This window comes from Oncorhynchus gorbuscha, linkage group LG02, assembly GCF_021184085.1.
Source record: "Oncorhynchus gorbuscha isolate QuinsamMale2020 ecotype Even-year linkage group LG02, OgorEven_v1.0, whole genome shotgun sequence".
NCBI lineage: Eukaryota > Metazoa > Chordata > Actinopteri > Salmoniformes > Salmonidae > Oncorhynchus > Oncorhynchus gorbuscha.
The window spans coordinates 14,926,891-14,954,406 of NC_060174.1; the positions used below are offsets into that span (position 1 = coordinate 14,926,891).

At 40.4% G+C, this 27,516-nt stretch overlaps 2 protein-coding genes across 3 annotated transcripts; both read left to right on the plus strand.

Moving 5' to 3' along the window:
* The first annotated feature begins 4,400 nt into the window (after nucleotides 1-4,400).
* LOC123997618 (ATP synthase mitochondrial F1 complex assembly factor 1-like) lies at nucleotides 4,401-13,206 on the plus strand. 2 transcript variants are annotated; one of them, XM_046302029.1, is made up of 9 exons: nucleotides 4,401-4,625; nucleotides 7,938-8,046; nucleotides 10,338-10,391; nucleotides 10,530-10,604; nucleotides 10,723-10,773; nucleotides 10,889-10,936; nucleotides 11,366-11,461; nucleotides 12,003-12,110; nucleotides 12,477-13,206. In XM_046302029.1, the coding sequence occupies exons 1-9, from the start codon at nucleotides 4,402-4,404 to the stop codon at nucleotides 12,654-12,656; spliced, it is 945 nt and encodes a 314-aa protein (XP_046157985.1). In that variant the 5' UTR covers nucleotide 4,401; the 3' UTR covers nucleotides 12,657-13,206. The 2 variants fall into 2 exon arrangements, with proteins under 2 accessions (XP_046157985.1, XP_046157996.1); XM_046302040.1 differs by having other exon boundaries at nucleotides 10,542-10,604.
* A 1,321-nt stretch (nucleotides 13,207-14,527) lies between these two features.
* On the plus strand, nucleotides 14,528-24,980 carry LOC123991261 (ras-related protein Rab-3B-like). Its single transcript, XM_046292686.1, has 5 exons — nucleotides 14,528-15,471; nucleotides 16,239-16,463; nucleotides 22,596-22,714; nucleotides 22,963-23,087; nucleotides 24,448-24,980. The coding sequence occupies exons 2-5, from the start codon at nucleotides 16,239-16,241 to the stop codon at nucleotides 24,636-24,638; spliced, it is 660 nt and encodes a 219-aa protein (XP_046148642.1). The 5' UTR covers nucleotides 14,528-15,471; the 3' UTR covers nucleotides 24,639-24,980.
* Nucleotides 24,981-27,516: the final 2,536 nt, after the last annotated feature.

Below are 27,516 nucleotides of genomic sequence, written 5' to 3' on the forward strand. Positions count from 1 at the left end.
CACATCTAGTGTGCCTTCTACTGTGCCGTCTTGCAATGGTTCAGTACTGTTGGTGCTCATTTCATGGCAAAGTTTGCAAATAACACATTTATACAAATAATATACTTACTCCTGACATACTTCTGCCAGGTAAGCCTAATTTGCATTTAACATTTAAATGAGAATGGTTTGGAGAAAGTATTTCTGTCAACCCACATCAACTGGCTGCACACAGAGTGATAGACACATGCCCGCACCACAGACAGAAAGAGGTAATATTGCTGGAAATGAATTGGCAGATACTGTGTTAGGTTTGGCTTGAGGTCAATAGTGGCTAACCAGGGGTGGGATAATGTCAATGTTGCATTGGTTAGATAAAGGCTGGGATCTTGTGGTGTTTCATACTTGCGATATTTGTTGGCCAGTTTGCGGTGGAACATGTGAAACTTGTTTGGTGAGCTACTCATAGGTGGGCAGCGAGATACTGGTAGCTCATGATCGACATGTTGGAGATGCCTGCCCTTGCTGATGACAAACATACCCATTACATGATGCAGCCACCACCATGCTTGAAAATATGGTACTCAGTGATGTGTTGTGTTGGATTTGCCCCAAACATAATGCTTGAATTCTGAACAAAAAGTGTTTCTTTGCCACACTTTTTGCAGTATTACCAGAGACTTTCTAAACCCAGAGGCACAACATCGCAAGACTTCCTGGAACGCTTGTGAAACAGACCAAACAGACCAGGCCGGGGTTTGAGAAGTAAATGAGAGAAGTGAACAATTCTTCCTTAGTTGTTAAATTTTCTTGAAATATAAAAGGCACAGCCTGTATTCAAGCCAATGTCTTTAGTATTTCAACATGTTATTACTCCAACCTTGTGAAAGGACAAACTTACACGTTTTCATTTTTGTCAAAAATAACTTTATATCAAAGGAGAGCAGTTCGACGCTAGACGACCGTTAGACCCGATGACTGTTTCAACACATGAGTTTAACTAGCTAATGTCGCCATGACATCGCCTACAAGTGTGTTCAGGGATTTCTTTTGGAGAAGCAGGTTTAGCAAATCTTCATACGGTACTGTCTTTGGTTTACTTAGGTGCCTTTTTGCAAACAGGATGCATGTTTTGGAATATGTGTATTCTGTAGAGGCATCCTTGTTTTCACTTTGTCATTTAGGTAGTTATTGTGGAGTAACTACAATGTTGTTGATACATCCTCAGTTTTCTATCACATCCATTAAACTCTGTAACTGTTTTACAGTTACCATGGGCCTCATGGTGAAATTACTGAGCAGTTTCTTTCCTCTCCGGCAACTGAGTTCAGAAGGAAGCCTGTCTCTTTGTAGTGACTGGGTGTTTTGCTACACCATCCAAAGCCTAATTAATCACCTAGTCCTCCTAGTACGGCAAACTGCTCCTCAAGGTGTACCCACTAACGGTACCCTGTTTCACCTAGACTGATAACAACCTGGAACTGGCTTACCAGCACTGCCAGGGCAGCCCGGACCAGATTTACAGGGTCAGCCGGCTGCCATCAGATGGTACTAATAGAGAATACATAGAGTACATCCTCATTAAGAAGCATTAAGGAACATTTGAATTTCAGTTTACATCCTGAATTGACTGAATTTAAATGGAATTAACCCCAACCCTGAAGCCTTTTTTCTGTAGCGTCAAGATCCAAATAGACTGAGGGAACATTAGGGTATATCCTTCATTTTCATGTGACACAAAAAAGTATCTAATGTACAAAACTATGGCTGCCACTTTCACCCCTCTAATCTCAGCTCTCTAACCCACTCTTCACAAACAGAAAACATTTTTTTCTAACAATTATTTCTAAAAATAATAACCTACAATTCATAAGTAATAATTTCAACATGAGGCATCTTTGTAATTGTAGTCACACAGAGAGAGAGAGAGAGACAGACACAGAGAGAGACAGAGACAGACACAGAGAGAGAGAGAGAGAGACAGACAGACAGACAGACAGACAGACAGACAGACAGACAGACAGACAGACAGACAGACAGACAGACAGACAGACAGACAGACAGACAGACAGACAGACAGACAGACAGACAGACAGACAGACAGACAGACAGACAGACAGACAGACAGACAGACAGACAGACAGACAGACAGACAGACAGACAGACAGACAGACAGACAGACAGACAGACAGACAGACAGACAGACAGACAGACAGACAGAGTCACAGACACAGAGAGAGACAAAGAGAGACAGAGAGCGTTATAACCCAGGCCTCCCTACAGTATTGCATGTTAACCTGTCAGGCTGTTGTGGCCAGGTGGATGGGCTGCTGCTGTGACACTGTGTACCTCGTCCCTCACCTCTCCTGTGGTGAGCCATGCACTCACATATTCTAGAGAGGTCAGCCAGGCGGAAAACCTGCTGGCCGGCACACCCTGGGCCTCTGAGAGTGTGTGTGGGTGGGGGGAGGTGGGGGGGGGGTGTATAAGTGTTTGTGCTTGTGTGTGTTCGTGCATGCAGGTGAAGCAGCCCAGCCAGAGTTCCCCGGCCTCGGCCTAGTGGAACTCCCCTCTCTGACACTTGGCTAGAGTTATGCTCTGCTACCGTGAGCCAAACAACGCAGCTCCTCTCAATGCTCAACCCCTTAAGACTGTATTCTGCATAAGGTACTGTCGCACCATGAATAATATCTATTACAGACCTCAGAAGGTATAGTACAGGTACACTCAGTGAATGACAAGAAACAGTACAAATCACTTTAATCCTTTAAATATGGTTAAGCTCTTGTTGGTCGCTCTATTGCGTTGTGTGAAATCAGAGATGACTATATTTGGGCCAAACATAATTTATTGAGTCTGATATTTTCCTAAAAGAATGTACCAGAATGTAATACAACATAATAAATATATTTTAAAATATGCATCTTTGATAATTCTACTCTAGAAGTTAACATACAAACGACCAACGGTTCTCCTCTCATGAGACATAATCAGAGTGCCCTCTTGTGGTGTTTTGATAGAAGTGCACATGCCTCTATATTTACTGTGGTCACTAACACTGATTCTGGAGAACCACAGGCCATGCAGGCTTTTGTTCTAGCACATCACTAACATACTTGGTTAATCTAATCACCGAGACATTCATTGTTTGAATTATGTGTGTTAGTGCTGGGCAGGAACAAAAAGCCTGCACACCATGTGGGTGTCCAGGACCAATGTTAATAAACCACAATACATAATTGTAGCCGACTGTCACTGTTCATTGAACATAGTGCACTTACACCATCTCACCAGAAGAGGCCACTTTCACTACCTGACTACAGAACACAACCGACATACACTGACTGTACAAAACATTAAAAACGATTTAATCTGTTAAATATGCGTATGTGACCAATAACAATTGATACTGAAGTAATGTATTTCCCTCAACAGAATGTTGTTTCTTACCAACCTGACTTGCCTAGTTAAATACATTTAAAAATGTTAAATCAAATTAAATACAAATCTTAACGTTCGATGAACTATGAGAACATTTCCAATGTCAAAACCAGTTGTTGAAAATTCCTACAACATAAATTAAATGTAGCCATCTTGACATTTTACAAAATACCAAGAAACTATTCATTTTTTTGTGAAGTTCCTTAAATGTGCTGAGAATGTTCACAAGCCAAGCAACGATTCTGCACCATTCCCAGAAAGTTGTGGGAAGGTTGTATGCAAAATCACCATAGGACAACCACGCTCTCACCAAGCTCGAAGAAACATATGGTTCTCAGAACGTTATGTACTAGCTGGGATACCTCTCAGAAAAAATGATCGGCAATGTGCAGTAAATGTGCCATTTTGTGGTGGGTGGGGATTGGGAAATTAAAAACTACAAATTAGATTTCAGTGCTTGAAAAGGTTGAGCTTGTTTTGTTTTGTTCATATTTACAGTTATTACCTTGAAGTTTTATTTTATTTATTTATTTAACCTTTATTTAACTTGGCAAGTCAGTTACGAACAAATTCTTATTTACAATGACGGACTACCAAAAGGCAAAAGGCCTCCTGCGTGGATTCTGGCTGGGATTTGAAAAAGTAATACAAATAAAATATAAATATAGGACAAAACTTTGCTCTGTATATTTGTCTCATGTATTACTTTTACTTGGGTTACACGCACGGATGAATTGGAGAATTCTCATATACGCTGTCCGTGCCATTGCTGTTGCATTCCAAGCTTGTTTTGATGCATTCCAAACTAATTTGGAAATGAATGCACATTTTATAGAAGACTGTTCCTTCTGTAGTGATTTTGGGACATTTGTGGATTGAATTAAAATTATTATATAGGCCTTTCTCATAATTGTAACTGACACATTACAGGTCCTCGGAACGAATTTTATGCTGACATTGTTTCTTTACGGCATGTTATTTATGTGCGACGACGGCGAAGGGGGAAAGATGGCGGCCGCCATGGTGCAAATGTCTTGTTTGTACCGTGGGATGCTAGCGGTCAGGGCAACTGGAATCCGACCGCTCATCCCTGGCCTGGTGCCGTCGCAGTTTAGAGCATTTTCTGTGAAGAAGGAGAAAGAGCCGGAACTGGAGGACAATCCATATTATAATAAATATCAGGAAAAGATCAGAAAGCTAAGGAGGTAACGTTATAAGCGAAAAAAAGTCACACGCTAGCAAATATTAATTTAACGTTAGCTTGCTAACTTACCTACATTACATGGCAATAACACTGGGTGCCAGCTAATCTTGGTGCGCAACTTTCACTGTTTGTCAAATTAATTTCCCATGTGTAGTCAGCTAGCCAAGTCTTGCCAACCGTTAACTAGCAGGGGTGAAATCATTAGTCAATAACTTTTTCCTACGAAAACGAGTTATTGGACAAATTCAGGTTAGTCCCGTTTCGTTTGGTTGCTAGTGAATACCCCCCTGGTCTCAAGGTTGTATTCATTACGTCTTCGAAAAAAAGTTTACCGTTTGACAACCAAACGTAACGGGGAGGAACCTACCTGATTTAGTTAAATAACTACTTTTCCAAAACTTTGTCCGTTTGGAGTAAACGATTTGTTGACGTTTTGCAACCGAGAACGTTTTGGAACAGAATCGGCATAATGAATACACCCCAGCTAGATAACGATATATTGGCTTTTGACATGAATGGTACAGCGTGAGATGAAGGGTTATAATGAACGTTGATTGCTGCAGATTTCTCATCCTTGCTAATGCTTGGTCAACTGAGTGTGGCGTGTATTGGCTTTTTGTTCCAGTGTAGTACTAGCTTGCTATCTGAACTAGAGGCCTTCACGGGTCCACCCCAACCCGATGACACAGGGTTCCATAAATCTGAAGTTGACACTTGGAGTCCTGTTTGGTGGCCACACACCTCAGGTCTGTGTGAAATACTGACCAGACCAAAATGAGTGTTTAGAGTTTTATTTCTAAATGACAAACACAAATTTATCATATTCGAGGCATCCCAATTCAGCTGACGCCTGCCTCAACATTCCAATGCTATCACAAAATGTATCAGGTGGTTGTTTATGAAGGTTTTTAGGTGACATTAGAATACGATAAAAAAAATATTTATTTCAAAGAATACAAAAGCACTTATTAATCTAAAAAATAACCATTAACACAATTCAAGTGTTTATTTATAAATAGGCTACATTTGTAACATACGCCATCACAAGGAAATCCATTATTTTTAATTTAGGGAACAATATGAAAATGTTTTGTTTTTTTGTAAACAAACATAATAGCATATGTTTTATTTAATTATGTTCGTGCTTTTGAGTGTCGTGAGTGCCCATGTGTGGAACGCATGGTATCACGGCAATTCTGACAAAAAAGGTATCATTTCAAGCATAGCTCGTCCACTCATTTTTATTTGCAAGTTGTTTGGCAACAATAGGTTATTTGGAAACATCAGAATCTGTTCTTTTTGATGAGTATTTAAATATCAAAACGTCTTACATGCATGTGACTGTAGTAGGATTTGGAAGAGTTGCCTTTTGGTGCTCGTCCTCCCTGGGCGCTGTGGCTTGGATGACTTTTCTTTCAAACCAAACGTAAGACTATATAGGTTAATTCTATAAAACGGATATATCCAGCTCTGGAAAAAAACAGTTTCTCTGGTTTTACTATTTATAGGTATGTGTTTGGGTTAAATTAACATTTTTGTTTTATTCTATAAACTACTGACATTTGGGAGAAATGTTGTCAGTAGTTTTTAGAATAAAACAAAAAGATGTCATTTTACCCAAACACATACCTATAAATAGTAAAGCCAGAGAAAGCGTTCATTTTACCCAAACACATACCTATAAATAGTAAAGCCAGAGAAAGCGTTCATTTTACCCAAACACATACCTATAAATAGTAAAGCCAGAGGAAGCGTTCATTTTACCCAAACACATACCTATAAATAGTAAAGCCAGAGAAAGCGTTCATTTTACCCAAACACATACCTATAAATAGTAAAGCCAGAGAAAGCGTTCATTTTACCCAAACACATACCTATAAATAGTAAAGCCAGAGAAAGCGTTCATTTTACCCAAACACATACCTATAAATAGTAAAGCCAGAGAAAGCCCCAAACACATACCTATAAATAGTAAAGCCAGAGAAAGCGTTCATTTTACCCAAACACATACCTATAAATAGTAAAGCCAGAGAAAGCGTTCCCAAACACATACCTTAAATAGTAAAGCCAGAGAAAGCGTTCCAAAACACATACCTATAAATAGTAAAGCCAGAGAAAGCGTTCGTTTTACCCAAACACATTCCTATAAATAGTAAAGCCAGAGAAAGCGTTCATTTTACCCAAACACATACCTATAAATAGTCAATAGATCATTTTGCAGTGGTCTCTTATTTTTATCCAGCGCTGTAGAAATACACGACCGTTCATAAATTTGGGGTCACTTAGAAATGTCCTTGTTTTCCATGAAAACGTACATGAAATGAGTTGCAAAATGAATTGGAAATATAGTCAAGATGTTGAAAAGGTTATAATTAATGATTTTAATTGAAATATTAATTCTGTCCTTCAAACTTAAATTTGTCAAATAATCCTCCATTTGCAGCAATTACAGTCTTGCAGATATTTGGCATTCTAGCTGTCAATTTGTTGAGGTAATCTGAAGAGTTTACACCCCATGCTTCCTGATGCACCTCCCACAAGTTGGATTGGCTTGATGGGCGTCAACCACTCCTCCAGCATCTCTTCTTTTTTTCTGCGTCTCACGTATGTTCTTCTTTGTGATCCGAACACCTCAAACTTATATTTGTCTGTCCATAACACTTTTTTCCAATCTTCCTTTGTGTTCTTTTGCCCATCTTTTGCAGATTTTTACCTTGTCAGCTTAGGGATTCGATCTTGCAACCTTCTGGTTACTGGTCCAACTCTCTAACCACTAGGTTACCTGCCTCCCCATTTGGATCCAATACAGACCCGACCCGGTCTCTCTAATCTATGACATGTTTGGGTCGGATCTGGTCGTATATTTATATATATTATATATATATATTTTTAAAATTATTTATAGGTTGGGTGGGGATTCTGCGGGTGTCATTTCTGAGACCCAAGAAGACTTCTAATCTGAAATTTCTACTACTCGGTACTTACCCTCCTGATTCAACTAACTTAATCAAGAGAATTCACTGCTTTTTTAAGTACTGGGCAGGAACAAAAGCCTGCACATACCAGGACAAGGATTGAGTGACTACTAATAACTACTAGCCAGAGCTAACTTTGATATTGTAGAGCTTCTAAGTCTTTTGTCCTGGTCTGGATAATTAAAGGCCTAACTGAAGTCATGACAGTCACTCTCCTCTGAGATGTTTCCTGCTACAAAATACACTGTTCTTTTTACCATTTTGTCTTTCATATCTAGGCTGAACTGTAGCTTAGTTTTGAACTTAGGGATTTCCTAACCAGCCTTTATTTTTTTCAGTGCCAAACCACAGGAGTTCAATGCTCGCCTCGAGAAGCGAAATGAAATGAAACGGGAGCCACTCGGACACTCTAAACAATCAGAGTTCGTCAAACTCATGGAGCAGGAGGTAGGTTACTAAGGTCGGAGGTTATATTGACCTTAGTCCCTTGGACCAGACGGGTGATGGCAAGCAAGTCTTCAATCTAATAGAACCCAGTGTTTTGATTTTGGAAATTGACCTCAAATGCCCTCTATAAGCTGGTTGTCTGGGTGGTTTGTCCTTATGATGCTAGGAAACTTTTTTTTATATTCTGGGTTCATGATTTCACCTGACTCATGCGCACAACCATGTAAGCACGAGCTGGGCTGGTATGTGTTAATGGCGTGTATTTAGATTGTGTGGTTATGCTTCAGGTTATAGTAATCTGAACCCAATACCAGCATTTTGAGAAGTTTAATAATCATTCCTAGCGTCATTTGGACCAACCACCCAGATAAACAGTAGAGAAAGTTCCAATGTAATTGGAGGGGTTGTGAGAGGACCGGACACAGCAATGTATCAGAGGGTACCTAGCTAGGGTTAGCATTAGCTAGCTATCACCGGCCAACGTATTAAGCTACAGTGTCTAAAGCAAGTGTTCACACCCCTTGACTTTTTCCACACTTCAGCCTGAATTTAAAATGGATATTAATTGAGGTTTTGTGCCACTGATCAACACACAATACTGTACAATGTGAAATTTTGTTTTTAGAAATTTGCTGAATCAATAAGTTGCATGGACTCACTCTGAGTGTAATAATAGTGGTTAACATGGTTTTTGAACGATTACCCCATCTCTGTACCCGACACATACAATTGTCTGTAAGGTCCCTCGGTCGAGTAGTGAATTTCAACCACAAAGACCAAGGAGGTTTACCAATGCCTCACAGAGAAGGGAACCTATTGGTAGAAGGGTAAAAGACATTGAATATCCCTTTGAGCATGGTGATGTTATTAATTACGCTTTGGATGGTGTAGCAATACACCCAATCACTACAAATATACAGGCTTCCTTCTGAACTCAGTTGCCGAAGAGGACAAAAACTGCTCAGTAATTTCACCATGAGGCCCATGGTGACTGTAAAACAGTTACAGAGTTTAATGGATGTGATAGAAAACTGAGGATGTATCAACAACATTGTAGTTACTCCACAATAATAACCTGATGGACAGAGTGAAAAGTAGGAAGCCTGTACAGAATACACATATTCCTAAACATGCATCCTGTTTGCAATAAGGCACCAAAGTAATGTACTTTTTGCCCAGAATACAAAACATTGTTTGTGGAAAATCCAACACATCACTGAGTACCAATCTTAATATTTCCAAGCATGGTGATGGCAGCATCATGTTACGGGAATGCTTGTCATCAGCAAGGACTAGGGAGTTATTCAGGATAAAAAGAAATGGAATAGAGCTAAGCACAGACAAAATCCTAGAGGTAAATCTGCTTTCCAACAGACACTGGGAGACAAATTCACCTTTCAGCAAGACAATAACCTAAAACACAAGGCCAAATATACACTGGAGTTGCTTACTATGATAACATTGAATGTTTCTGAGTGGCCTAATTAGTTTTGGCTTAAATTGGCTTGAACATTTATGGCAAGACTTGAAAATGGATGTCTGGCATACGCTCTGGATACGAGTGTCTGCTAAATTACTAAAATGTAAATGAGTTTTAAAATTATAATGGGCAAATATTGTACAATGCAGGTGTGCAAAGCTCATAGAGGCTTACTCAAAAAGACTCGCAGCTGTAATCGCTGCCAACGTTGATTCTAACATGTATTGACTCAGGGGGTTGAATACTTATCTATTCAAGATGTATTAGTAGATATCATTTTTCTTCCACTTTGATATTCAAGTATTTTGTGTAGATTGTAAAAAAGTTTTTAAAAAGTTTTAAAAAATAATAGAATTAAATAAATTTTAATCCCAATTGATAACATAACAAAATGTGGAAAAGTCAAGGGGTGTGGATACTTTCTGAAGGCTCTGTATATTGACCCTAGTGGTCTAAGGCACTGCATCACAGTGCAAGAGGCGTCACTACAGTCCCTGGTTCGATTCCAGGCTGTATCACATCCGGCCGTGATTGTGAATCCCATAGGGCGACGCACAATTGTCCCAGCGTGGTCCGGGTTTGGCTGGGGTAGGCCGTCATTGTAAATAAGAACTTGTTCTTAACTGACTTGCCTATGTACCACTTTTTGTTGGGTGTAATGGATTACCCTCTGCTGCTTAGGAGTGTGTCCCACGGTTGTACAATTCTTTACACTGAAACAATGTTTTTGCCAACCCCTAGATGCTCTGACAGCCTTTGTGCCAATATGTTTGATTGACATCCATTTATATGCAACTTATCTTATTTGCAGTTAGAGAAGCGTGACAACCAGGCTGATGGTTCAGGCAGATTCACCAAAGACAAGGTGAGAAGTCAAATCAATGTATTAATACAATTTGAATAATTCGGTTGAATTTTGTGTACTGATTTACACTAGGTTTTAAAGCCCATGGATTTGTATGAGGGTAAATCACCCTGTCCACCTGGATAATACCATTTAAAGTTTCTTGCACAGACCCTAGGATCTATCCTGAACTTGGACTTGATCCAGGATAAGTCAGGAGAAGAAATAGCAGAGGTACGTGTTTAAATGTTTAGAGTAATTCAAACATTGCATATCTATGTAAAGAACATTATTTTTCATGTTTTCATACGAGGAATAAAACCCATTTATGTAACTCTCATTTTGTTTTCAGCTTTGGAGGCAATATTATGCCACAAAAGACACCATAAGCGCCGTCATACCAGTAAGTTTGCCATTTTGTCAGATAACACTTTTGACAGTAGTTTAACAATTAGATAATTACAATTACATCATTACAATTACATAATTACAATTACATCATTCTTGCTCTATTTTAGGCCCACGTTTTTGAAGTGATTTTCAACAGAGCTAAGTGCAATCCTGTGGTAAGCATTTATAAGCTTTGTGCCTAGTAGAACTGTACTGTACTTTGTTCAAAGGTTGATGATAAAGCAGTGTGTTTACAATGACATTGCACACATTGTGTGGCATGGTGACAGAGCAAATGTGGTTGTTTGAGGAGTATCATGCATCAAAGGACACTTGATGGCAGTATTGTACAAGCAAAGAAAGAGAAGCTTTAATATTCAGTGCTTCCATAACATGTTGACCACAACCTGAATAATGTATGGACAACAGTGAATTGAGATGATTTAATACCCAGCATTTCATAATTTATTTTAAAGAAATGTTATACTCATGAGTCCACTATTGGAACTCATGTTGAATGGTTTTAATCTATCTGATAGTTGAATACAAAAACATTTACAGGTATCACTCACCGATATAACAATGTGTTACTCCCCGACATCCAGTTCCTGTATGCGTTACCCCAAAAGGAGGGCTATGAATTTTTCCTGGGGCAGTGGTCGGACCACGAACTGCATTTCACGTCCCTGATCAATGTCCAGGTAACTCCTATATCATTTATCTTATAGCTCCTCTTTTAATATTTTATTTAATTGAACCTTTATTTAACTAGGCAAGTCAGTTAAGAACAAATTCTTATTTACAACGACGGCCTACACCGGCCAAACCCGGACGATGCTGGGCCAAATGTGCGCCGCCCTATGGGACTCCCGATCACGGCCGGACATGCAGTGCCTTAGACCGCTGCACCACTCGGAGCCCCTCTTCCTAGCTCACCCAAACAACACCATAGGTTTCAGCACTGAACAAAAATACAAACAAGAAATGCTCACTAACAGGGATGTAAACAAATTTGTGTACCACATTTGAGAGAAAAAAAGATTTTTGTGCGTGTGGAAAATTTCTGTGATCTTTTTATTTTCGCTCATGAAACATGAGACCAACACTTTACATGTTGCGTTTTATATTTTTGTTCAGTATATGATGTATAGAAATACGATTATAGTCCTAGATAACTTGTATTATCTGTGGTGTAGATTCTATACTATATTGACTCTGGTGTTTCCCTGACCCCCTCCACAGACCATGGGAGAGCACGCCCCCAGTCAGTTGATCCTCTACCACTATTCTGACCTGCAGAAAGACAAGGGTGTAGTGCTCATGACTGCTGAGATGGACCCTAAGTTCATGGTAAGATGTTTCTAATAAGCCATTGTACATGATGCAATACCACTTTAAAAATCCATAAAAAATAATGATGTTGAGGTCAATGTTAGAAGGCAGCAGCCCAGTTATACTCCACATTCAACATAAGCTTTACTCATACAGGCTAATCACTACTGTATACACACGCCACATTTAATCAATTATATCAACAACTGTGCAATGTGAAATGGTAATTAGTCAAGTAGGTGTTCTGTAGATTACAGCAATGTCATTCACCTCTGGTATTTTTTGCACTGTAATTACCAGAGAACTTTTTCTAATTTATAGCTTGTTTTATTTTGTTTGGTCCAAGTGGGGGAAGGCTTTTAACCTAATACTCCTGTTTTGCAGACAGTACATCTGGCTCAGTGCTTGGCCAATCAGGTGCAGCTGTTCTACGGAACCCAGCGGGAGGAGATGTTTAGATTGGTGGAGACCTTCAACCACAAACCAGCTGACTTTAAACACATGGCAGTGATTGCTGAGTTGGAACAGAGTGGCGTCAATCCTGCTCTCACCTCTGGAAACTAGATCAAGAGTTGTCAGACAGTGAAATTTTGCTCCAATTTACAAAGGGATTGGCACATGGTCATTCATTTGGCGCCAATCTTGCGTTTGCGAGAATGACGTCTTTTGCTTGGCACTAATGACCTGGTTGACCAGATGCATCAGTCAAAATGTATGCTAAATTCCTGGGCATAGATGATGTAATGAATCAATGTTATTTAATCTTATCAAAGCCTTAAATGTTCTTTTTCATCTCTCCCCTGTCCATCTTACTGTTGTACTTGACAGTAGTCTCATATTCCTGTCAGAACCCAGCCTACAACCCATAAGGCACTCTATACTGTACATAGGCCTCTGGTCAAATGTAATGCACTGTGACCCCTTGTGGAAGGTAGTGCTCTATACACAGAATAGAGTGCCATTTCGTGTATGGTGTTCCCCTTCCAAATATTCTTGTTATTTTTAGATAGAATAACTGTAGGAATTTGGTTTTCAAAACAATGGAGTGTACAATGAGGTTTCGTACATAAGTATATTTGTACATATAAGTAAACTCAGCAAAAAAAGAAAAGTCCTCTCATTGTCAACTGTGTTTATTTTCAGCAAACTTAACATGTGTAAATATTTGTATTAACAGAAGATTCAACAACTGAGACAAACTGAACAAGTTCCACAGACATGTGACTAACAGAAATGGAATAATGTGTCCCTGAACATAAGGGGGGGGGGGTGTCAAAATCAAAAGTAACAGTCAGTATCTGGTGTGGCCACCAGCTGCATTAAGTACTGCAGTGCATCTCCTCCTCATGGACTGTACCAGATTTGCCAGTTCTTGCTATGAGATGTTACCCCACTATTCCACCAAGGCACCTGCAAGTTCCTGGACATTTCTGGTGGGAATGGCCCTAGCCCTCACCCTCCGATCCAACAGGTCCCAGACGTGCTCAATGGGATTGAGATCCGGGCTCTTCGCTGGCCATGGCAGAACACTCACATTCCTGTCTTGCAGGAAATCGCGCACAGAACGAGCAGTATGTCTGGTGGCATTGTCATGCTGGAGGGTCATGTCAGGATGAGCCTGCAGGAAGAGTACCACATGAGGGAGGAGGATGTCTTCCCTGTAATGCACAGTGTTGAGATTGCCTGCAATGACCACAAGCTCAGTCCGATGATGCTGTGACACACCGCCCCAGACCATGACAGACCCTCCAAATCGATCCCGCTCCAGAGTAAAGGTCTTGGTGTAACGCTCATTCCTTCAACGATAAATGCGAATCCGACCATCGCCCCTGGTGAGAGAAAACACCAACTCGTCAGTGAAGAGCACTTTTTTTGTTGCCAGTCCTGTCTGGTCCAGTGACTGTGGGTTTGTGCCCATAGGCAATGTTTTTGCCAGTGATGTCTGGTGAGGACCTGCCGTACAATAGGCTGAGAAAGTCCAGCCTCTCTCAGCCTATTGCGGACAGTCTGCGCACTGATGGAGGGATTGTGCGTTCCTAGTGTAACTTGGGCAGTTGTTGCCATCCTGTACCTGTCCCGCAGGTGTGATGTTCGGCTGTACCGATCCTGTGCAGGTGTTGTTACACGACCATGGCGAGGGCAGGCAGCTGTCCATCCTGTCTCCCTGTTGCGCTGTTTTAGGCGTCTCACAGTATGGACATTGCAATTTATTTCCCTGGCCACATCTGCAGTTCTCATGCCTCCTTGCAGCATGCCTAAGGCATGTTCAAGCAGATGAGCTATGATCCCGGGCATCTTTCTTTTGGTGTTTTTCAGAGTCAGTAGAAAGGCCTCTTTGGTGTCCTAGGTTTTCATGACTGTGACCTTAATTGCCTACCGTCTGTAAGTTGTTAGTGTCTTAACGACTGTTCCACAGCTGCATGTTCATTAATTGTTTATGGTTCATTGGACTAGCATGGGAAACAGTGTTTAAACCCTTTACAATGATCTGTGAAGTTATTTGGATTTTAACTAATTGTCTTTGAAAGACAGTGTCCTGAAAAGGGGACGCTTCTTTTTTTTCCTGAGTTTATATTGTAGAGTAACTGTAATACTGAAAGAATGGTTAGACAATTTCTGTGTTCACTTATTTTACATAGTTGCAACTTGAGCGGTATGACTGGCCACATACAGTATCGTTCACCTGTTGCACCCATTTATTTAGTGTCCTGATATATTGTTACAATAAATTCAAAAGGAACGTTCATAACCTGCAAAATAGCTATCCTGGTTTGTACGGTTATGAACAATGCATAGATGCTTTTCCGGTTGCATGTGTACTTTGCTCAATCAATGTAAACATGGCGCGGTGCTTTCGAGCTGCCTCTGGTACCACTGGCTATAAATAAATGTATAACTACATTTTTATTGGTATTTCATGAATGAGTCATGTCTCACCCGTGCAAATTCCTCTAATGCCGTCAGGTGATCTGATAGGCTACTGTTCCTACAGAGGTGTGTCTGTCTGGAAATTTGGTACATTCATTCACAGCGGAGTTAATGTTTTTAAGACTTTTGCTTTTCAGCACCTTTGTAAATTGCAGGATGTCTGTCGACAATGTTTATGGCCGCGTAGAGCAGTATAGGAACGCATGATAAACATTCATTATTTCGCTTCTGACATTTTTTTTCACCCAACACTCGCAATTCGACTCCCATTACCTTATAGGTTATCCAATCTCTTTTACAGATTAAGTCAGAAACCGATTCATATCGATAATCAAGAGGTCGCTTCGCCAACGAGTTGACTTCGTCAGGTGCATAGCCTACAGCTCAGTTCAGTGGGCGAGCCAACGAAGAACTGCGAGAAAACAGAACCACCCACAGAAGATTTATAGAGGTAATAAAACATTATGTATTGGCATTTTACCTGTTATCCGTATACATTTATAATTACAGAAGTAACTGTATCGGTCGTTGTCTCTGACAGCAGTACCATAATGTGGCCTAAGACCATTTCCCTTGTGTCAAATGATATATTTGCACAGTAGCTACACCTGTGCCTCAAGCATAACGATGGCATCAATTCGTCCATTGATGGTTTCACAAGCCTGCTGTATACAGACATGGATGTGTCTGGCTTATCTGAATGAAGATGTTATCTTATAAACGTTGCTCTTTGAGTTAGAGCTTTATTCTGCTGTTTTGAATAATGGAGCACACCTAGGCTTAAACCTGTTTTAATGCAGAATATTTGCACTGACAAACCATTTAGCCTACATACATAGCCGACAAAACACATTCAAAATAAACTAGCACATGACTGAAATAAATTCAACTAGGCTAATATATCCAGTTAACACCATTGTGTATTAAAAATCCCTTTTTGTTAATTATATATTATAGGCTAATAGGCAACATGCGTTTCTCCAAGTGTCATGACATTGCTGAGATCCCATCTAGAAGATGTTCAACGTATAACTCAAATGTGTTGATAATGGATTCGACATTCCACAACATCACATTATAGCCCTACTATACTTGTCCAGTAACCATGGTTTCCTGCAAATGACTGAAACATTTGATAGCGTCCTCCACTTCCTCCTTCTACCTTTTCTTGACTCATCCACCCGTCTGCCTGCTGCCCACATGATGAATGCTCCACAGATGGCGAAGGCAGACCAGCGCTTTGGGCAGAGAGATGGCTCCGACCAGAACTTTGACTACATGTTCAAGCTCCTCATCATTGGAAACAGCAGTGTGGGAAAAACCAGCTTTCTGTTCCGCTACGCAGACGACTCGTTCAGCAACTCTTTCGTCAGCACAGTGGGCATCGACTTCAAAGTCAAGACTGTCTACAGGAATGACAAGAGGGTTAAGCTCCAGATATGGGTGAGTTGTAGACCGTTTTCTCTAGTCAATTCAAACTGAATCTATTATCACCTTGTGGATTTTGAAGCTATTATGTTTCTATTGTGTTCTATTCTATATCTATGTCACCATAAATGTGCCATGTGATGCAGCTGAAGTTTTTGTCACCTGTTTTCAGTCAGTCTGAGCTTGATCAGACCAAACATAAGATGAGGATCATATTTCATTCAATTAGGCCTATATGGTCATTCTGCAGTTAGTTATACATGCTAAAAGTCCACTGAGCAAGATACAGGGCTTGAGTGCACTGTGCATAAGGATTATAATAATTACGCACAAGTAGGCTAAATACAGGATAGATAATCATGTTATTATGTGCATAATGATTATTATGTTCAGTCTCTTCTGGGTTTTGCTTTGTTGATCCATTTAGTATTTGTTTCTGGTTTGAGCTCCACATTCACAATTGCACCCAATCCTTGTAACTACAGCCAGGACGATGTCATGACTGTATTGTAGATAAATTACACACACACACACACACACACACACACACACACACACACACACACACACACACACACACACACACACACACACACACACACACACACACACACACACACACAGTATTTCCCCTGCAGGCCTAGGGAGACAGAAGCTTCTGGTGAGCTTGCATCATTGAGTAATGATTGTTGTCATGGCAGCAGCTCTTCACATTACTCCTCAACAGCGAGATTCTGTGAGGTAATAATTGAGTAAGGGGTAAGAACCCACAGAGGGTATACAGGGGGTGGTGGGGGTGTGGGGAGGAGCTATGCAGACTCGACTGCGAGAGTAAATTGCAATTTGTGATAAACCGAGAGTGGTAATCAGTGCAGATTGAGCCCGTCTTCAATGCCAGCCTGGGAGGTTTAAAAATAGAATGCGGTGTGGTCCCTCTCAAAACAGCTGCGGCGCGATTGATGTTGGCAGCAGCAGCGACAATCTTGAAAAAACATACAGTAATGCCATTACTGGCTCTGTGAGAGCAGACAGCAAGCTCCACTACAGCAAACTCTAAGCACAGTTAGGGTTTCTGCCTAGCCTATTTACCCAGTGCTTCTCTAGAACCAGTGGTGTAGAAAGCAGATCTGTGTTCAAATCATTTCAAATAGTTCATCTGTGCGGGATTGAGCATGCCTGGTTGGACCAATAGAATAGTAAAAAAAAATGCAAGCCCCGCCCATCTGGCACTCCAGGCAGGCTAAAGCAAATGATCAAAGTTGGTTGAGAGAAGCCAAGAGTGTACAAAGCTTTGTTTAACACTTTTTTGGTAACTACATGATTCTATGTGTTATTTAATAGTTTGTTGATGTCTTCACTATTATTCTACAATGTAGAAAATAGTACAAATAAAGAAAAACCCTTGAATGAGTAGGTGTGTCCAAACTTTTGACTGGTACTGTACATATACACACAGCAACAGCACAGCCTCCATTGTAAAACAATTCTTAAAGGCTCAGAGCAGTCAAAAACGTGTTTTTTAAATATATTTCCAAACTGAGGTTAAAACAACACTGTGAAAATGATGATGATGCCCTTTTAGTGTAGGAAAAGACCACCTAATATTTCTTTCTAGCTAGCCATTTCACACCGGGTACACTAGCAAAATTCTTGCTTGAGAAATTGCTTTTGCTAAGAAGCTATTTTTGTTTATTGTTTTCAATTAAATGGTCAAAAATCACAGTAAGGTACTTCATTCTTATCCAAAAATGATTTGATAATGAGATAAAAACGGCTGCATTGGGCCTTTAAAGTTTAAACTGCTTTTAAAAAAAAATGTTTAAAGGTGAAATATGCAGAAATCACTCCACGATTTCAGGGTAGCTAAAATTCTAATAGGTCACATAATTTATGTGACAAAACAAGTACTCAAGAGTGTATAGAATCAATGTACCATATAAACCGCTGTGAAATATATTTTCAATAACCAAAAATATTTGAAGCTGATGTACAAAACTGAAAGTAAAAGATGCTAATACGAAAGAACGGGAACCATAGAAATTGCGCACATAGAACAGGTCTACTGTTTCTTAGACTTGAGAATGACAGATCTATAACTCACATCTATGTGAATTTGATCAAGTTGCCCAAAAAGTTACATATTGTAGCTTTAAACACGAAGAAAAAATCTTAATTTCATGCGAATTTCCAATGTAGATATGGTCCTGCGTATGACCGCTAGGGGGCGATGCAGTTCAATCTACCGCAGTCATGGTAACCAGATGGCGCTCACCTTACTGCTGTCTCCCACTCACTCAGCAACGATGGTAATTAATGCAGTGTTCAGGTTCTCTGCTGTGTGCCTCTCCTGCATGTTCTCAGTGGTCAGTACATGGGACTTCATATCCCACTTCCCATCAATGGGAAGTTGTTGCAGTGATGTATGATTGCGTGTTCATACACACCCAACAATCTGTGGCATATGGGGTGTTTGAGAGCTTTCGCTTTGCACATATAGAGCAATCATTGTACAATATGTCCATCCGGGCCATCACGGTTTTCCGACATGGCATCGTGTAGATATGCCATCAGGGCATTGAAGCCGACATCCACTACCATTGACAATGGCTGCATATCAACTGCAATCATTTCTGTAATGAGCGCTCTGATTTTCTCACTCCGTCCCTTTATCGCACTGCTTTCGTCTGTTCGGGGCATACGCTGCTGCTAGCAATGGTTTGACTCATGGTGCCTCCCTTTCAGATGGTTAAACATGGCACCTGTACTGCCACTGTAGCTCACTTCCACCTCGCAAAGTGTGCATTTCACCACCTTTTCATTATACTTCTCAAAGTGTGCATTTCACCACCTTTTCATTATACTTCTCAAAGTGTGCATTTCACCACCTTTTCATTATACTTCTCAAAGTGTGCATTTCACCACCTTTTCATTATACTTTTCATTATACTTCTCAAAGTGTGCATTTCACCACCTTTTCATTATACTTCTCAAAGTGTGCATTTCACCACCTTTTCATTATACTTCTCAAAGTGTGCATTTCACCACCTTTTCATTATACTTCTCAAAGTGTGCATTTCACCACCTTTTCATTTAACTTCTCAAAGTGTTGCCAAACAGGACTTCGCTGCTGTCTCACTCTGCCATTTGTCCAACTGCGACAATGACGTGCGGAGCGTTTTATATCCATGGCAAATAACGTTACAGCATTGTTGCGTTAGGTATTTGTTTAATTAAAATGTTTACATTCATGATGATGACCGGGACCTGTTAGGGATAGCTTTGTGATAACGGCACTGTTATTTGTTTTAAATAAATGAAGAAACGTTTTTCAGTTTGTTAACGTTTAGAAAAAGAAACTATCACAATTTATTTTAAATGTTCACACCCCTTGCCTCCATATAACTCATTTAATAATAATAATAATGTAGTGTTCTTTACACACAGTACCCGCAAAAAATATGGACATACCTATTCATTCCAGGGTTTTTCTTAATTTTTACTATTTTCTACATTGTACAATAATAGTGAAAACATCAAAACTATGAAATAACACATATGGAATCATGTAGTAACCAATGAAGTGTTAAATAAATCAAAATATATTTAAGACTCTTCAAAGTTGCCATCCTTTACCTTGATGATGGCTTCGGGACATGTCTCTGAATGTCCTTGAGTGGCCCAGCCAGAACCCAAACCCATCTAACATCTCTGGAGAGACCTGAAAATAGCTGTGCAACGACGCTTCCCAAATAACCTGACAGAGCTTGAGAGGATCTGCAGAGAAGAATGGGAGAAACTCGCAAAATACAGGTGTGCCACGCTTGTAGTCATACCCAAGAAGACTTGAGGATGTAAAGTACTGAGTAAAGGGTCTGAATGCCTATTTAAATGGGATATTTCATTTTTTTTTTTTTATGAATTTGCAAAAATTTCTAAAACAGTTTTTGCATTGTCATTATGGGGTATTGCGTGTAGATTTAATTAGATTTTTTTCCCCATCCATTTTAGAGTAAGGCTGTAATGTAACAAAATGTGGAAAAAGTCAAGGGGTCTGAATACTTTCCGAATGCACTGTATAACTAACTAAAATACACTCCCATGCATTCAACCCAGGCATCCGACAATGGTACTTGAAACGAGCATCGGAAAATCCTGTCATTTACACTCAAATACGCAAACAAAAGCACCTGTTCTGTTTGAAATTAGTCAAATACACAGAAAAGCATTTCAAATACCAGATACTGAAATACATATGTATTTGAACCCTGTTCTGCACATAATTTAACTTGGTCGTCCCGCCCCGACCCCAGGGGTCCACTGACCCGCAAAGCTCCGACATGACACACCCCACTCAGCTGCAGAATCGTAGTGAAACATTTATTATTGGCTTTGTGTGGACTATGCCAGGGCCAGAGTGACATTCCACAGGAATAGCCCAAAACCTCTTTGGGCTAGGGGGCAGTATTTTGACTTCCCGATGAAAAGCAGCCCAAAGTAAACTGCCTGTTACTCAGGCCCAGAAGCTAGGATATGCATATAATTGGTAGATATGGATAGAAAACACTCTAATTAGTTTCTAAAACTGTTAAAAGTATGTCTGTGAGTATAACAGAACTGATATGGCAGGCGAAACCCCGAGGACAAACCACCCCCCCCCCAAAAAAAATATTCACCCTACCACTGTTTCCTATGGCTGTCATTTTTATTATGAGGCAAAATCCTCCCCGATTGCAGTTCCTAGGGCTTCCACTAGATGTCAACAGTCTTCAGAAAGAGTTTCAGGCTTGTTTTTGGACAAATGAGCTAGAATTTGTAGTTTTTCAAGGTGGCTCCCATTTTGGCTGTAGTGTTTTCATGTGCGTGGATGAGAGCACGTTTTTTGTTGTTTTTCTCCAGTAAAGACAATAACGATTCTCCATCTTTATCGATTATTTACGTATTAGGGTACCTGCGGTTTGATTATAAACGTTGTTTGATTTGTTTGGAGAAGTTTATTAGTAACGTTTGGGATTCATTTTGTATGCATTTTGATGGAGGGAAACTGGGTGGATTATTGACTGAAGCGCGCCAGCTAAACTGAGTTTTTGGGGATATAGAGAAGGACATTATCTAACGAAAGGACCATTTGTGATGATTCTGGGACCTTTTGGAGTGCCAACAACATTTATTATATCGCTATTTCTGACTTTCGTGGCGCACCTGCCTGGTTGAAATATGTTTTTCATGCTTTTGTATGCAGGGCGCTGTCCTCAGATAATCGCATGGTGTGCTTTCGCTGTAAAGCCTTTTTGAAATCTGACACAGCGGGTGGATTAACAAGACGTTAAGCTTTATTTTGACGAATAACACTTGTATTTTCATGAGTGTTAAATATTTATATTTCTGTCATTTTAATTTCACACTGCAATTTCAACGGATGTTGTTGAGGTGTGCCGCTAGCGGGACGTCTAGCCATAACAGGTTTTAATAAGATTACATATCCAGGTGGGGCTGATCCAGATGCTAAGATGCTTGATACATACGATGGCCCCAGAAACACTGCCTGCCTTGGGTTTACAGCCCATCACTACAGATCGCCGTTAGCAGCGAGACCGAGTATACTGTGATCTTAAATGATAAGTGGCAAGCCGAGAGCTTGGCCATGCAACTGCTATTGTTCTGATTGCCAATGTGACATTGCAACTTCCACACGTATCACGTGCCATGAGTTGAGGTGAGAAAAGCGTGAGTTTGACAATCCCGGTGGTTATTCTGGCATTTCACAGATGTAGCGTCTGTGTCTTGGGATTTTCCTTGGCAACAGCTCCTGTGTGGTTATAAGCCTAGATTTGGAAGATTCCAGATAAGGGTTTTGGCGTCACTTTCCATCCAAGCCTCCTTTAACCCCCCCAACTCCCAACTCCCAAAATCAGACGTGATTACTTTGTGGCTGTGCTATCTAGTGACCACTTTGCAGAGCTGCCTCCAGTACATGAGTCTTCTCAATAAATGCCAACTTGTATAATATTGTCCTGTACCATTGCAGTTTTATAACATGTTTTTTTACTCTTATACAGTGGTTCTTTCACACAGCACTGAAAGCTTCTTTATTATCATAAGATGCTATATGAACATTGAACAATATTAATATGCCTTTGTCTCTCCTAGGATACAGCAGGGCAGGAGAGGTACAGGACTATCACCACCGCTTACTACAGAGGAGCTATGGGCTTCATCCTCATGTACGACATCTGCAATGAAGAGTCCTTCAACGCTGTGCAGGACTGGTGGGTCTTCTGACTGAGACACCAGAGCTGTCTCTCAATACTCTCAAATGGCTTCCTTTGCTGCTTTCATTACTCACCACTGGAGAAGGCACTGAGTGTGTGTGTGTGTGTGTGTGTGTGTGTGTGTGTGTGTGTGTGTGTGTGTGTGTGTGTGTGTGTGTGTGTGTGTGTGTGTGTGTGTGTGTGTGTGTGTGTGTGTGTGTGTGTGTGTGTGTGTGTGTGTGTGTGTGTGTGTGTGTGTGTTTCAGGGCTACCCAGATAAAAACCTATTCGTGGGATAACGCTCAGGTCATCATGGTGGGCAACAAGTGTGATGTGGGCGAGGAGAGGGTGGTGCCCACAGAGAAGGGGAAGCACTTGGCTGACCAATTAGGTGAGTTAATTGCCTGGATTACCATATTGTCAAGACTGTCCTTCTGCTGAAATTCATGTTATTTCGCCTTATAGCAGTGCTGACCTGCATGGTATTTCTGGACAGGACAAGATTCAATGTTTGTGAGATTTGAATTGAAACCACACTGAGGAATTGTGGTGGTGAACAAAATGGTGTCTACTCTACTCTATTCTAGTATGAATGAAGAATAAATTGGTAAAACACAAAGATTTTATCCCCTGGGGCTATACAGTGCCCTTATTGGGACAGTGAAGTCATTTGTCTTTTGGCTTTATACTTGACAGGTTTGGATTTGAAATCAAACAATGACTATGAGGTTAAAGTGCAGACTGTCCGTTTTCATTTGAGGGCATTTTCATTCATATCGCGTGAAACATTTAGAAATTAAAACACTTTTTTTTTACATAGACCCCCCCCCATTTTAGGGGACCAAAAGTATTGGAACAAAATCACTTATGTGTATTAAAGTAGTAAAAACGTTTAGTATTTGGTCCCATATTCCTAGCACACAATGACCTCATTGTGTGCATTTGCTGTTTGTTTTGGTTGTGTTTCAGATTATTTTGTGCCCAATAATGTATTGTCATCTTGGAGTCACTTTTATTGTAAATAAGAATATAATATGTTTCTAAACACATCTACATTAATGTGGATGCTTCCAGGATAATGGATAGTCCTGAATGAATTGTGAAATATGATGAGTGAGAAAGTTACAGATGCACCGTTATTTACATTTAATTTCTACTAGGCGCAAAATAATCTGAGAAACAACCAACACATATAGCAAATGCATCCAACATTATTCACTGTCCCAGTAGTTACGGAGGGCACTGTATAAGCAAATCCACATCAGTTCTTCTCTATACGTGTTATTAGCATTACTCTAGTCTTGTCAAGAGTCTACACACGTCATCTCTATAGCTGTACGTCATTTCTATAGCTGTGCGGCATAACGTGCCATGTCTGTGCTTTGCGCCCCATGTTGTGGAGGCAAGCTAATCAGTGCTAGTTGTTTCATGTGGTCTGCTCTGATGTCACCTTTCTGAGACGACCTGTCACTCCTGGAGCTTTGTGTTAGCCTCTTGCTCTCAAATGTTGAACGGTTGGCTGAAGTGTGACCACTGTTGAGGGTATCTTATCGAATCCTGGAGCGTGTTCGTACTTGGTACACAGCATGGTATAACCTGTGTAATATTTAGTATCCCGTGTCCTCACCTAGCTCTGGTCCTAGGTGTTAGTGTGCATTCCACTACTAACTTATTAGAGGAACGCACACTAACGCCCTGGACCAGAGCTATGTACTCACCATACTGTATGTACTCCTTCTGTCTGTGTGCAGGGTTCGAGTACTACGAGGCCAGCGCCAAGGAGAACATTAATGTCCGCCAGGTGTTTGAGCGGCTGGTCGACATCATCTGCGTCAAGATGTCTGAGCGAGTGGACGTGGAGCCGCCCATGGTCCCCGGCGTCAAGACTACCAGACTCACCGACAAGCCCCCCCAGTTACCTCAGAAGTGCACCTGTGCCTGACTCACACTTATAGGGCTGAGCCAAGCCATGCCGAGCCAAGCCATGCCGAGCCGTATTTGGCTGGCCTGGTTACGCTTCTACTATAGTTGCTGGAAACATGCTGGAAAAGACCATTTGAATAGAAACTATCCGAGCCAGCACCGTGCGGTTGGGGTTGGCCCTATAGTATGAGTGAGCTACTACTGATTTGGCCCTTCAGTTCTCCACTACGATACTTGCCATTCAAATCAAAATCAAACCAAATTTATTTATATAGCCCGTTGTACATCAGCTGATATCTCAAAGTGCTGTACAGAAACCCAGCCTAAAACCCCCAGCAGCAAGCAATGCAGGTGTTTAAGCACGTTGGCTAGGAAAAACTCCCTAGAAAGGCCAAAACCTAGGAAGAAACCTAGAGAGGAACCAGGCTATGAGGGGTGGCCAGTCCTCTTCTGGCTGTGCAGGGTGGAGATTATAACAGCACATGGCCAAGATGTTCAAATGTTCATAAATTACCAGCATGGTCAAATAATAATAATCACAGTAGTTGTCGAGGGTGCAACAAGTCAGCACCTCAGGAGTAAATGTCAGTTGGCCTTTCATAGCCGATCATTACGAGTATCTCTACCACTCCTGCTGTCTCTAGAGAGTTGAAAACAGCAGGTCTGGGACAGGTAGCATTCCACTACTGTTCTTTCCCAACTCCCTGTAAAGCTATTACAAGTTCCACAAACTTCTTTCCAAAAACGTAGCCAACTATACAATGTAATTTATCAAGCTACCAATAACCACTACCACCAAAAACTACTACCATCAATAACTACTACTACCATTACCACCACTACTACTACTATTTACATATGTTTCCCCCCTGTAGCCTTGACCTCCAGCTGGTTCAGAGGTCAGGGAACACTAAGCAGGGTATACAGGTAAGCGCAGCATTGCCTCTATCCTCCAAAAAGTGGCTTCACCACAGCACAAAGAATCACAAGACCACATCAGTTCGCATTACAAGTTTACACGGGTTAGGAGACGAGCCTCGATAGCTGCATAGTCTTCAAGTTCAGAATAATTTGGTTTAGTGCTCTTGTTGACCGTCCTTTACAAGCACTAAAGTGAAGACAAACTAACCACTGGATACAGACCTCAGTTCAATCTAGTTTTGATTTACATTTGGTTGAGTTGTCAACTAACGTGAAATCAACAAATTCACCATGACATTGGATTTAGGTTCAAAGTTGGATAAAAAATAGATATAAATGCCCTTATGTTGATGACTTTTTGCATCAAATCAGTTTTCCACATTGATTCAACATCATCACATATATTTTTGGGGTTGAAATGATGTAGAAACAACATTGATTCAACCAGTTTTTGCCCAGTGGGTAACAATCTTCCCTGTAGATTTTTGAGTACCTTAACAATATGCAGTGCAACTGTCTCTTGAAGAGGTAATAACAATGGTACACTGTTAAAATGGCAAGATGTCCAATACGTCTTTCACCACCAACACTAAGCCAATGCCATGTACAGGCAGTTCTGACATTCTGAGGGACTATATAGAATATAGATGTTCATTGGAGAGCACACTCTTTATCCTTCAGCTAATATCATCTCCTAGCCGTTATGTAAGCCATGTTTATATACAGTGTTTATTTCATGAAAATGTGTGTGTTTTAGAGAGCAAAGCAGTCTATTGTTGTGTGTGACACATAACTGAGTTTTCAGTTGTAACGGTTTCATTTGTGTATCATGTAACTTGGGCAGAGGTCCTGTGTAGCTCAGTTGGTAGAGCATGGCGCTTGTAACGCCAGGGTAGTGGGTTCGATCCCCGGGACCACCCATATGTAGAATGTATGCACACATGACTGTAAGTCGCTTTGGATAAAAGCGTCTGCTAAATGGCATTTATTATTATTATTACATGTCAACATCAAAATACATTGTGAAATGGAAGAGACAGAAAATTATATTTTAAAATGTTCTGCTTAAAAAAAACAATGGCAAAATCTTAAACATATTCAGCAAAATCTTTGTATCGCAAAGTAGCACGTTTTTAAGTGTAGCTTCACACCATGTGTATTTTCAGTTTTATATTTAAATGTCTTAATATAATGATTTAATATGTGAATTTGTAAATCATAGTTCAAATCTATAATGGTGTTTGCTGAATTTATTTTGATGCCGTATTATGGGAAGAAATATAGACCATTAATGTGAACTTGTTGTTACAGTGAACTCCTAGACTAAGTGGGAGAAAAGCACAAAGTGATTGTACAACATTTTGTGGATGTTTGTATATTATAGATGCAATTTAGTATATTAAAAAGCACAACTCTACTTTAATTCATTGATTCCATTTATCATGAATGTGCTTTTGAATTCTGTACAATCAGTTAAACGACAACAAATCAAATGTTCTTATAGGCAGTTAGCATCGAAATCTTATTAAATGAAGTATTCTAATTCCTAATTATAAACTGGATGGTTCAAGCCCTGACTGCTGATTGGCTGAAGCCGTGGTTTATCAGACCGTATACCACGGGTATGACAAAACAAATTTTTACTCTTCTAATTACATTAGTTTATGATAGCAATAAGGCACCTCTGGGGTTTGTGGTATATGGCCAATATACCATGGCTAAGGGCTTTAACCAAGCACTCTGCATCATGCGCAAGAACAGCCCTTAGCCATGGTATATTGGCGATATGCCTTATTGTTTAATTCTATGGCAGCTACACTGTATTCATACAATAGCACAATTAGAACTACAGTACCTTTAGAAAGTATTCAGACCCCTTGACTTTTTCCACGTTTTGTTGCGTTACAGCCTTATTCTAAAATGGATTAAACTGCTTTCACCCCCCCTCATAAACTTTCTTTTCCCCTCATCTGTCG